Below are 13,153 nucleotides of genomic sequence, written 5' to 3'. Positions count from 1 at the left end.
GCTCTCTGCCAATCCACTGTTGGATGAAGGCCAGCCCCCCCCCCCCCCCGATACGCCATTGTGAGGCAGTGTAGTTGTGCGAGACAAACTCTCTTTGAATTAAATGCACCCCACTGTGAACATTGCCAGAGTGAAATTTATTATTTACAGTAAAATAACGATTCCAATATTGCAAAGACCACAATTACCGTACTTGAAGGACAGCAAGTTTATTACAAAAAAAACCCCATCAGTTTGTTGAAATGGTGGTCTGTACGTTTATTTGACCGTTCAGACAGGTCTTGGTCAATTCATCGCTATCTTAAGGCCTCTTCCACGCGGTGTTGAGCGCCAGAGCCGTTTTACCATTCTTCACCAAGTTGGTCAACTGTGAGATGGTCCCAGGACTGGTTTGGGTATCACTTGCCACTGATGTCAAATGTGGGCAAAAATTAAATTAAGGTCACTGGGTTAATAGCGCACCGCACTAAGCACTGTTGCCACCACTCCCACCCCATGACTATATATATTAAAGCGTTGTACATCTTCATCAACTTATGGCCACGACGTGCAATAATAAAATACAATATCGCGCGAAAAAAAACCCAACATCACCCAGATATTGCCATACAAACGTTTGCACTCATAAGAGATACCGCATCACAGTTTTTTTCAGAAAATAATCTTACACAAAACATTTCAAAATGAAACATTTAATGCAATAAAACAGTAATTTCATAAGTTTAATTTGGTGCAATTAAGCCTCTATGATTGTGTTTAACAGCCTGAGCGGCTCCTGCAGTATTAAGGCCACCTTGTTGTGCTTCCTGCAACATTTGATTTTGGAACGCAATTTGATAATCACGGAGGTTCGCGATGCATTGCTACGAAGGTAACGCCCATCAGTGGCCCACACTATCAAGTCTGACCCAGGCTTCTGTGTGCTTGATTATAAGGCTACCAAATTTCTGGCAGGCTCAACCAGGACACGTGGCAAGCTTGGCAGCCCCTCCTCCTTCCCACTATCGGCCACGCTTACTTTTACATAAAACACATTCACTCAATCACTCGAGTCCCATCCACATATCGAGGCCCCCACCTACTCATTTGCTCACCCCACCCACCGCTCAGCCATGCGTGAGACCAGAACATTGAAAACGGGGATAACCTCACACTTCTCACAAAAGCTGTGGCAAACTAGAATGGCCTTTGAGAAATCGGGCCTGTTCTGGCCAATGTCTGGTAGCCTTAGCTCGACGCAATTCATCACTGTGACATTCACATTTCATCCCGATTCTTCTATCGGCATCGTGTCACGTGATGAAATACCGATTTGGATCTCTCGCAGGGCAGGGCCAACCTTTCCTGTTTGACTGGAAGGGTTCCACCGAAACCCCTTAAAGCAAACTCCGATCTATTGAGTTTGAGGGCCGCACTTCACCACCCGCTCCATCACTCAGAGTGACGTTAGTCGCATGACACCTATAGATTTCTCCTTCAGAGTCCAGAATCGCGTCCAGCTTTTCACGTACACATTTTCGGCAATTAGACTATCTGCACACATTCTTGAAAAGCAACAATTTGGCCGGCAACAATAATAAAATAAAACTATTGTGCAAGTGCAGACGTCCGGTTCACGATTAGCACCAGAATGAACCAAGATTGTCCAACGCAGAAATCTGGCCTTAACGTGGATCCAGTAGTCAGGGGGCCTTGGCCAGTTTCATGAAGCACCTCAAATGCAGTTTTCAATTAGTTGGTCACCTAAATGCCAATGCTTTAATGACCTAGGAAAGCCTCACCGAGAGGCTAGACTTTTTTTTTAAAGGGTCCTGCTACTACATTGAGATGCTTGGGCATATATGAAAGTTTGGCTTCATGTGAGAGGAAACTGGAGAAACCCCGTGACCCATTACAGGATGACACTCAACACTGCCATAACCTGGCTTCCTCAGTCCCACGATTACAACACCTGGCAAGCTCTGGGAGTCGCAATCCAAGTGCGAACCAGGTGCCACCCGGCCTAGCATCCCGGCTTTGACATAATCTGGCACATTTAGGGCGATTTGGCCATAGGCAGTGTAGATTAAGAGGAAAGAGAAATCCTTTCGGAAAACATGGAGGGATAAGATGGTACAGCACCAAAGACAGGGAAAGGCAAGCCAACGTGGAGAGAGTTGACAGCTGATGCATCAGTGGCACTTTCATGACCATTAGCATTAAGAGAGAGAGATGATAGTCCGTGAGCCAAGACCAGCTGTTTTACTTGTTGGTACCACCTGAGCTGGCATAACTTTAGTGGACAGCCAAACGTGGAGAGAGTTCACAGCTAATGCTTCAGTGGCACTCCTATGACCATTGTATGCTTGAGAGAGAGAGTATAGTCCGGGAGCCAAGGCTAGATATTTCACTTGTCAGTACCACCTGAGCTGGCATAACTTGAGTGGTTCTAATTTATTTACTTTGCCAATAACAGTAAATGATGTGATAATCATTTCAAATGAGTGTATTAACACATAATTCACTCGTATTAGCCATGCAAATGAATCATTACTACGATAGCTAACACTGGTGAGACAAGGCCATTAAGAAAGCTGTCTCTGGTGTAGGCTAATCAGTTTCAAAGCCAATGCACATATTATCAGAGCATGTTTGTTTGCACGTGGTTCATGCAGACTTGATGCCTTGCAATAGCTGTTCTCTTTGGTGTTTGAACATGTGAACACCTTCTATGTCATCGCCAGACAAGGGTAAAGCCTATTCTTTTGATATTTCACCATTTTGATACTGGAAAAAAAAGGTCCCATAGACACTGTATCTGTGCTACCTTAGGTGTTACAAATTCCTGCTCTGGCCCATGCGCTATGCGATCAGACACAACCGGACAATGGCCTGCAAAAGTCTCGCTGGCAATGCCTGAATTTCGTCTCCCTTATGGGCAGTGGTGACCAGCGAGTAAATAAAATAGGGGCGCCGCGGTGGCGGAGGTGTTAACCACCTCGCCCGGTGCACAGGAGGTCGTGGGTTGGACCCCGACCATGATGCCTGCTATATATTTGGAGTTTGTGTGTCTCTCTCCCCGTGGTCGTGTGGATTTTTGTCAAGGTCCTCCAGTTTTTCCCTGCACATTTAGAATCGACGTGCGTTTCGAGCATTTGGCTGCTATACATTTCCACGTGATAAGCCACTTCGTTGAGCTATCATTTGTGGCCAGGTCGCTTCTGGAAAAAGAGCTTAACCTGGTAAAATACAAAATTTGTTAGTTATTGGTGAGGTATGGAAGCCTGCGTTGGGGGTGGGGGAAGTAGGGGAGGATGATGGGGGGATGGTGGGGGAGTGGGGTGTACGCTGCTTAAAATATTTTCTATGATGTTACCATGTTACCAAAGCCATTAATGCCACCACGCCTCGCCAAGAATCTTCATGTGTGTGTGTGTGTTGAACTTCTTTCACACTGTACGTAGCCAACTGTGCTCATCGGAGCGTGCGGGAGTGAGCAGGCAAAGTATTGTTATGTTGTGAAGCGTTCTCTAACCATTCCATTTTGAAGAGTCGGGGCCTGGCCCCACAGGCTTGCGGGCACTCGAGGCGTCGTGGGTCTGTGCGACCGAGCTCGCGCACAAACGTCACCGTGCGGGCGAAAAACTCGCGCCGGTTCATCTGAGCCCCATTGCCCGAAATATGAATTATGAAGAGAGGAGGCCAGCGCCTCCCTCCGGCTGGGACCGCTGAAGTGGCGGTCTCTCCCGAGTCGACGCTGGGTCGCGGGCCCATGTTCGTCTCAAGTCTGTCGAGAAGTTGCAAGCGTTGAGATTTGGTCGCCGCGGTTGGCTCAAGGCACCTCCGCTCTCTGCTTGGCTTTGATCCGAGGAAAGAGCTGTCGGCGAGAAAAAAAGTAACGGGGGGGGGGGGGGGGAGGAGGGAGTGGATTGAACTCGTTAACGAAAGCCTTTACGTTATTTAACGAGCCTGAGGGGATGCAAGCCACTCTGATCGCACGACATGACGACGGCACTCCGGGAGGATACGCACCCCGACGAAGTTGCGCGGGATGTACCCCTCGCGTTCGCCCAGCCGCGCCCACCACCACTCGTCTTCCAGCTCGTCGCCGCGCCGCAGCACCGTCATCGCGTCGTCTTCGGCGAACGACAGCTCGTCCTCATCCTCGGCGCGCCGCTCCCACAGCGCGTACACCACGCAGCGGTGCATCAGGCCCAGGTTGTTCTGTAGGCCTGCGCTCCCCGCACACGAAACAAAGATCCCCCCGCCGTCTAGCCTTAACTTTTGGTACAAGTGCTGTTAGCGAGCACCTGTGAAGGCTGACAGCACACGAGGGGGTAGGTGGTCAGCACCACTCTTGCACACAAAAAGATAGATTCCCCGAATAGCCTTAACAAACTTTTGGGGCAAGTGCTGTTAGCGGAGCACCTATGAAGGGCTGAATGGTACACGATGGGGTGGGTAGCCAGCACCACACCCGGATGCCTTTGTCTGCCTAGTGGCGGTGTTCTATTACACTACGCCAGGTACTCTTTTGAGGCCGAGTCAACCTTGGGAAGGCCCAGGACCGGTTCAGATAATCGTCACCGGTGTTGGTGGCCGTGAGCGGCAATCGAACACGGGTCGCCGGGTTCGTAGCACAGCACGCTAACCGCTACACCGTACATTAACAACAACAACAACCGCCATTCGCCACTAAGTGGCGGTGATGTCACCACGACGCTTGTGCCAGGCCATGTGCACCTTGAGGCCACGTGTAGTGTCGAACGCCCGCTGGCAGGAGGTCACGGGGCAGACCCAGGTGCCACGGGTCGACTGACCGAGATGACTGGCTGATGCACCACCTGTGCCCCTACTGTACCAACTTGCTGTGCTTTAGCCACCCGTACATTAACACACGCACACACACAGACACGTACACAAATACACACAGACACGTACACACACACGCACACACACACAGACACGTACACAAATACACACACACGTACACAAACACACAGACATGTACACACATACACACACACGCACACACACACACGTACACAAATACACACAGACACGTACACACACACGCACACACACAGAGACACGTACACAAATACACACGCAGACACGTACACACACACACACACGAACTGGCGGGCGCACCGTGCATGAACTGCGAGCACTGCTGGAACCCGTCCTCCATGAGCTCGCATTTGTCCGCCGCGGTCTGCCGGTCGCTCAGGGTGGTGCTGAAGATGGCCGCTCCGCTCTCCACCAGCGTCTTGCACAGCAGCACGTTGTTGCAGGAGGCAGCGCAGTGCAGCGGTGTCCTGGGGGACGTGGGGAGTGGCGGGGGGGGGGGATGCAGGGAGAGGGGCAGGAGAAACCCGCGTTCAGTGCCGGCTCAGTGCTCGAACACGGCATCACCCGTTATATTTACCTGGGTAGGTTTTTTTCCTGTGCTTTCATTGCTGACCTTTAACGACCAATCAACACTGCGTTTGTCTTCTTGGTTCTTTCGGTAAAGTCACGTAGAAGGGAAATAATAAAATAATAAAAATAAAACATAATAAAATCATTCTCACGACGTTTCGGCCACAACGCAAGCAGCCGTGGCCGAAACGTCGTGATAATTATTTTATTATGTTTTCTTTTTATTATTTTATTATTTCCCTTTTACGTGACTTTACCGAAAGAACCAAGAAGATGAATCCCTGCAGTCACGGAAGCTTTAAATCGAAATTTACTGCGTTTGTCCTCAGAAGTGTTTAGTTGGCGAGAATAATGACAGCTTCCGAGCCGCACGGGATGATGTCATGCCCCGCACGACGATTGATGCCGCGAGATGATGTCACGCGTTACGAAGCCGTAGGGAGGCGAGGCACTCTCGTCGGTGCTGCACTGGCTGCCGGGGCAGCACCGACGAGTCCCAGGGCAGTCGGAGGAAATCAGAAATCCAACCCAAACCAGCTCAACCCAGCTGGCCAAACCAGCCACTGTTGTGTGCCCTGTGTCACATGTCATGTGCTATGTGGTGCCATGTGCCATTTTCCATGAGCCGTATGATATGTGGTACCGTGTGCCATATGCCACGTGGTGCCATGTGTCATTGTCATGTGCCATGTGGTGCCATGTGGTGCCACGTGGTGCTGTGTGCCATATGTCATGCGGTGCATTATGTCATGAGCCATGTGGTGCCATGTGTCATTGTCATGTGCCATGTGGTGCCATGTTGTGCCACGTGGTACTATGTATCATGTGTCATTGTCATGTGCCACGTGGTACTATGTGTCATGTGTCATGCGGTGCCGTGCACCATGTGTCATGTGGCACATGTGGCGTACCAGCCGTCGCTGTCCCCGGCGTTCACATTGACGCCGGCCTGCAGCAGGTAGTTGACGATGTTCATGTGCCCGGCGCACACGGCGTTGTGCAGTGCCGTGATGCCCTCGTCGTTTGGCTGGCTCGGGTCGTCGACCTGTGCAGCGCGGTGGCGACAGGGTGTAAAGCCAAAACCACCAAAATGCCATCATCATCATCATCGTCGTCGTTATTGTTGTCATCATACCCGACCGATATCCACATCTCTAATCGTAGCTCTCGCAATAGCACTAATCTCAGCCCGAATCCGACCTGTAGACTTCGCTCTGGCCCTAACAATTGTCGCATCTCTAATTCTACCCCTAACCCAACCCCCTAGCCTTAATCATTTAAATCATAACCCTAACGCGTACCCCGAGTCTAATATTACCCTCAGAGTCTAACACTACCCCCTGAGTCTAACCTCACCCCCTGAGTCTAACCTTAACCTACAAGCCTACCTCTATACTAACCCCCCCCGAGTCTACCCCAAACCCCCGCGCACCTCGGGGAAGATTTTGTTCACGAGGTCGTAGTCCCCCTCGAGGGCGGAGTCCAGGAGGATGGCGAACGGATCGAACTTCACGCGCATCGCGTGGTCCGTGCGCTCCGAGCCGGGCTTCTTCACGTTCGTCCGCTTGCCCTGCGCGGATGACGCACACACGCGAGTTCACGCGAGTTCACGCGAGTTCACGCGTGTTCACGCGTGTTCACGCGTGTTCACGCGTGTTCGTTGCGCTGTTGCGTCGCAGTGCATCAAGAAACGTGCGCACGGGCGGACGGATATACCATGTTCTACACGTAACGGACGTTTTATTTTTTTTTGGGGGGGGGGGGGGGAGAGACAACTAAATACAAAAAATAAAATCGTGCTCCCGAAAGCGCAGGAATTCTTATTTGTTATTTTATACTCAGGGAAGTCTCGCTTAGCCTCATGACTTTTTCAGGAGGGTCCTGACAAGTGTTCTCAGGAGGTTGTGGGCGATGATGATGTTGATGATTGCCATGTATAAACCCGATTGAGTAATCCTGCAGTGCCATTTTTCTAATTTGGCAACAATTGTATCACGACGGCGACACACGCGCGGAGGCCGCGGCGTTACGAGCGAGGGCGGCCTCACCGGAGGGAGCGGCCCGCAGGACGAGATGATCTCGGGGACGATGTCGAGCTCCGGCGAGGACGGGTACGGTGGCGGCGGCGACTGCGGCATGTCAGGAATCTCCTCCGCCGGACCCTCGTCTCCCGTGAGCACCGGAACGGTCGCCGTGACGACCGCGGAGCCCGGGTCCGCCTTGCCTGCCGTCAGGTACGGGTTTGGGATGAACTCCTCTTCGTCCTCCTCCGCGTTCAGATCTCCCTCCTGTTGATGACGAAACATTTTTTTCTTTTTCTTAAAATGAATGTCACGCTTGTCCAAAAAATCGATTGTGCGTCCATAGTAGGGCCGACAGGCCAGGCCCGGGCCCACAACTCCATTTCCCCAAGGCCCACGGCCTACATGAAGCCTACCACTTGGAGATGGCCTGCAAATGATATCCATCACTGCGAGCATCTGAGCCCCTCCAATCGGGTACGAATGGGGAAGGATATTTTTCACCTGGCAACATTACATTTCTACGGGCTGCAAAAAAAATTTACCTACATGTTCAATGAAGCTTTGCTTATAATATTGGTGCTGTGCTCCGTTACTACTGCTTAATCTCTAACAAAAGTGAACAGGCTTTGTGTGTGCATCAGTGCGTGGCCCGCAAAAGGTATTTAAAAGTCCCATTCGGCCCTCAGGTTCCCCACCCCTGATTTACGTTCCATTTCATCAGTCTTATCTCGATGCCAAACCCACACCCTAACCCCGACTCTCACCTCCATCGTCAAGGGCGACGGTGGGGGGCTCTCGCTCACGGTCGAATCGAAGCTCTCGGCCGATAGCAACTCCTGGGGCGGCGACACCGCGGCAGCCTCCACCGATGCCCTCTCATCGTCGTCGTCATCGTCCTCCTGCGCCGGTGCCACAACCACCAGCACCACTGCTTTCTTCGGACCCGATCCCGCATTCGATAGTGCCGCCACCGCCGTCTCCTCTGTGCCACCATCTCCGTCAACCTCTCGACGGCCGCCCCCGTCCCTGAGCTGGGCCTTGATGGCGAGGCCCTTCTGCAGGGCCTCCTGCCTCGCCTGGTAGCGCTGCAGGATGAGGCGCTGCAGGTTGGGCCCATTGGGGCCCTCGGCCTCGGTGAGCGAGCTGCGCTTCTTGAGCGGCCGCGGTGCGTTGGCCAGGCGCCGCCTCAGCGCCTCCAGGTCGGCGTCGCTGGTGCCGCCCTGCTGCTGCGACAGGCTCAGGAAGGGCAGCAGCTTGGTGGGGCTCAGGGGGCGAGGCCGCGTAAATTCGCCACCCCTCCCACCGTCGCCGCTGCCGCTGCTGCTGCTGCCTGCCAGTGGCGTCCCTTTCACCTCCGCTTTCCTCTTTTCCTCCTCCTTGCCCTGTTGCTGCTGCTGCTGCTGCGGCTTCCTGCCTGTGTTCTCCACCACCCCTGGTTTGTTAGGGGCTGGCTGCAGGACCTCGCAGCTTGTTTCCCCGTTCTCTTCATTAACGACAGCTCTGCGAGTTGTTTCCGGGCCGGACGTCGATGCCGCTTTCTCGACGGGGGTGGCTGCTGGATGGGGTCTGTCCGGCTGGGCCCCCCCACGACTCAGAGCGAGGCCATCCGGATGTTCCAGGCTGAGCTTCGGGGCCTCCTCGGTCTTAGTGGGAGGCACCAACGGCTTCACGTGAACTGTGAGGATACAAGCAGCCACGAGCAAAATATACAATTTACTGTTTTAACTATTTTTTATTTTACCAGGTAAGGCCCCACTGAGCTATATCGATCTTTTACAGAAGCGACCTGGACACGAATGATAGCTCAACGAAGTGGCTTTAATATAGAAATTTATAGAAGCCAAATACTCTAAACACATGATTATAAATGTGGAGGGAAAATCCGAAGGATCCGGAGAAAATCTACGCGACAACAGGGAGAACATCGGGATCGAATCCACGACCTCCTGTATACCAGGCAGGGTGGTTAACATTTCACCATGGTGATTCAACATTCATAGCAAATGAATAACCACAGCCTCCCCCCCCACCGCCTCCCCTGCCCCCCACCCACCACGGTACGACTGCAGTCACCAACCTCATCCACCAGTCTATGGGTGTGTTTGAATCTGTGGGTGTCCATGCAAGTCTTTGGGTGTCCCTACGAGTCTATGAATCTCCTTGGGCGTCTACATCAATCCGTGAGCCGCATATTACACCGTTGCCCATTTCTATTATTCACCATCGCCGTTTCAGATGGGCCACGTAGAATGTCCCCAGATGACTTTACAGAACTACATCTGAAGTCACCTCAAGTGGCTTCTTTATCCGCATAAGGGGCACCTCTCAAAAGCTACATTTTAATTCCCAGAGCTGGCCTTCACCCTTTTTTAATCAAGTAAAATTCCACGTGGCTTCTTTTTGCGCAGTCATTGGCAACAACGCTAAGACCATAAAACTCGCCACACTTGAGAACCTGGTTTAATTACAGGTGGCTCAAGCCCAGATTAAAATCCAAGGCATAAAGAGCCAGATTGTATCAAAAGTGGAGTGACAAATTAAATTTTATTTGACAGGATTTTTTTTTTGTGTGCAGCCGTTGGCGACTGAGCTGATACTGTGGCGAGAAGTTATCTTCGTCGCCTGGGTAAGCAGGAGGTCGTGGGTTCAATCCCGACCCTGATGCCTGCATATTTGAAGCTTGCGTGTTCTCCCTGTGGTCGTGTGGATGTTTCTCCGGGTCCTCCGGTTTTTCCCCTCCACATTTGGAAGCACGCGTTTAGAGCATTTGGCTGCTATAAATGTCCACGTGATAAGCCACTTCGTTGAGCTATCATTTTGTGTGCCAGGTCGCTTCTGAAAAAGAGCTATACAGCTCAGTGGGCCTTACCTGGCAACATACAACATTCTAGATTTGAAGCTTTCGTGACTGTAGGGATTCATATTCTTGGGTTTTTTTCGGTAAAGTCACGTAGGTAAAAAATTTAAATTAATAAAAGTAAAATAAAATAAATGTGTTGCCTCCGAAACATCGTGATTTTTATTTTAACATACAACATGGTCACCACACTTGAGAATGCGGTTTAACCACGGGCGTCTGAAACCCGGATTCAAACCCAGAATTTTCAACTGTGCCGGCTCCGTCGCAGAACCAGCCCCCCCCCCCCCCCCCCCTCCAGGCCGCCTAGGACAGCCACAATTACAAAGCAACGATTCTCGCCAATTACCACTAACCATGCTGCATCTTGGACGGTTCTCAGCCCTTAACTACCAATCAAAACTCCGCAATGTTTTCCCACCAACCTGGTTTTGTATTTAATGTTGCCGTCACGTGACTTTTCAAGCAGCGCGACGAGGTAATATCACGCGGCGCGTCACGCGTGATGTCATTTCCTTGCTCAGCCCGGTTGAAAATTTTCAGCACCGTTTGTTATCGCCAAGTGTTGGGCAATAACCTATTGGATCAATGTGTCCAGATTTCTCAAGGGTGAATCGCTGATAGCGACAAGAAATATCAATTCATATCGGATCATCTTTAAAAAAGTTACGGTTCCCCACCCCCCATTACACACGGACAGCGCAAATGCATCGAGGCTCTCGGCCTTCGTTGGAAAGCGTGAAAGCACTTAATCAGCTCTTTGTCAATCAACTGCTGGATGAAGAAAACCAATGCAGTGTCAGTCAAACAGGTACTTTGACCATACTCTTAGTTCTTTCGATAAAGTCACGTAGGTAAAAAATGAAATTAAAATTAATAAAAATAAAACAATAAAAAATAAAAAATCACGATGTTTCGGAAGCAACACAAGTCTCCGTCATCAGGTGGGACTGTCACAGCCAGATTTGCTGCATCAAGTGAAACGTCGTGATTTTTTATTGTTTTATTTTTATTAATTTTTGTTTCATTTTTTCCTACGTGACTTTACCGAAAGAACTAAGAGTATGAATCCTTGCAGTCACGAAAGCTTCAAATCTAGAACTTTGACCATACTTCACCGCACCGGTCAGTGTGGAATGGTGAAGGGGGCGATACCCAGAAACGGTTCAGATATCACTCTACTATTTGTATTTGTCAGCCGCGGCCAGGAAGTTAATTCGTTAGGTTGATGGCAAGTGCATTCGCCGCTGCGCACTGCACCGTGCATCGAATGCGTTGCTCATTGTACCCGACAAGGATGGCCGATCAATAAATATACATCGGCGTATTTCTACGGCAGTGGCGTACCGGCAGGGAATGGCACGGGCCGGACTCCGTGGCCTCGCTGCGTCGTCTCCGCCTGCACCGCCCTCTGGTGCACGACCTGCCGGAAGTTGGGGCTCCCCGGCGAGGGCCGCGCGTACACCGAGAACACCGTGCCGGGGCTCGGCACCAACGGCGTCTTCAGCGTCGGCGGCCGTGGCGCCAGCGTGCCGACCCCGCCTCCTCCGCCACCGCTGGTCCCCGCGAATCTCAATCCCGTGGGGACCGACGGATACTTCCCCAGCGTGTGCCCGTCGGCGGAGGGGTTAGGCCGGGGCGCCGTCGACGACGGTTCGTCGGACGCTTTTGCGATGGACAGGGAAGCGCTGGTCTCCGGAGCGGTGATGGCGCCGGTCGTAGTGGCGACAGGAGACAGGGGCGAGCTTGCCACGTCGCTCGGCACGGGGGTCACCTTCACGGCCAGCGGAATTTTCGAAGGCGGCGCCGACGCTCCGGCGTTCGCCAGCACCGCCGCACCGTTCGTGCCCGGCTTCTTCAGCGGCTCCTGCTCGGCATCCCGTGCGGGCCTGGTAGAGCCTGTGACGTAAATCAAGGTGGGCAGGCCGTTGCGAGACACCACGTTGCCCTGGGGCTGCGATGGCTGCGGCAGAGAGGACGCGAATTCGGTGGCCGGCAGTGGAGCGATGGGGATTTTGGATGGCTGTGGCAGAACAGAAATGACCTGGGATGGCTGCGATGGGGCTGTGGGAATCTTCGACGGTTGTGGCAAGACCGATGTGGCCTGGGACGGCTGCGACGGGGCGATGGGAATCTTAGAAGGGTGTGGCAGGACAGACGGTGCCACCTGAGAAGGCTGCGATGAGGCGGTGAAGATTTTGGAAGGCGGTGCCAATTTGGACGTGGCCAGGGGAGGCAGTGGTGGGGCAGCAGGCACCGGGAGGGTGGGTGGCGCTATCGAAGGATGAGGAGGTGGAAAGGTGCTGGGCTTGAGCTCCGGGATTTTGGGGTGCGTGTAGGGAGTTGACAAGGATCGGTCAGGATCGCTTGGGGATGGGGCGAGCTTCAGTTTTGACAGGACGACGGGTGGTATCTTGTCTCCCGCGTCTTTCCTGGAGCCTAGCTGTTTAGAGAGAGAAAAATATTACTAAAGCACTGTGCGCTCAGGGACACGTTACGAAACAACTGTGACCACCGACTAACTTAGAATGCGTGCCATATCAACATCAACACTCACGGTCGTGAACAGACGGATTCCATTTTGTTAAATCACCACCACGGATTTAAATTACTGCTGCGGTAATGTCATCTCCTGGCACCCCCCAATTCCCACAAACACAATACCTGGTGTATGCTGGTCATCACCCTTTCAAGGAGTGCCACGGTGGAGAGATGTTAACTACCTCACCTGGTATACAGGAGGTCGTGGGTTCGATCTCGACCCTGATACTTTTATATTTGGAGTTTGAACTTTCTGCTCGTGGTCGCATGGATTTTGCTCCGGGTCCTCCAGGTTTTTTCCTCCACTTTTATTTAGAATAAATACGCGTTT

General features: G+C 52.1%; 1 protein-coding gene across 4 annotated transcripts in view; it reads right to left on the bottom strand.

Annotated features, from left to right (window-relative positions):
* Positions 1 to 106: 106 nt before the first annotated feature.
* Positions 107 to 13,153, bottom strand: part of LOC133361963 (apoptosis-stimulating of p53 protein 1-like) — a 67,137-nt gene continuing 54,090 nt past the window's right edge. For all 4 annotated transcript variants that reach the window (XM_061580944.1, XM_061580939.1, XM_061580957.1 and 1 more), the window contains 8 exons: positions 11,629 to 12,724; positions 8,189 to 9,099; positions 7,449 to 7,688; positions 6,833 to 6,970; positions 6,312 to 6,445; positions 5,131 to 5,297; positions 4,012 to 4,211; positions 107 to 3,856 (listed from right to left, as the gene is read on the bottom strand). In XM_061580944.1, coding sequence (XP_061436928.1) covers positions 3,812 to 3,856; positions 4,012 to 4,211; positions 5,131 to 5,297; positions 6,312 to 6,445; positions 6,833 to 6,970; positions 7,449 to 7,688; positions 8,189 to 9,099; positions 11,629 to 12,724 — 2,931 coding nt within the window. In that variant the 3' untranslated portion in view covers positions 107 to 3,811. The remainder of the gene's footprint in view (positions 3,857 to 4,011; positions 4,212 to 5,130; positions 5,298 to 6,311; positions 6,446 to 6,832; positions 6,971 to 7,448; positions 7,689 to 8,188; positions 9,100 to 11,628; positions 12,725 to 13,153) is intronic.

Source organism: Lethenteron reissneri, chromosome 8 (assembly GCF_015708825.2).
Source record: "Lethenteron reissneri isolate LAM-NWPU_2019-01 chromosome 8, ASM1570882v1, whole genome shotgun sequence".
In the NCBI taxonomy this organism is placed as follows: domain Eukaryota; kingdom Metazoa; phylum Chordata; class Hyperoartia; order Petromyzontiformes; family Petromyzontidae; genus Lethenteron; species Lethenteron reissneri.
This window is presented reverse-complemented; position numbering and strand designations above follow the sequence as displayed.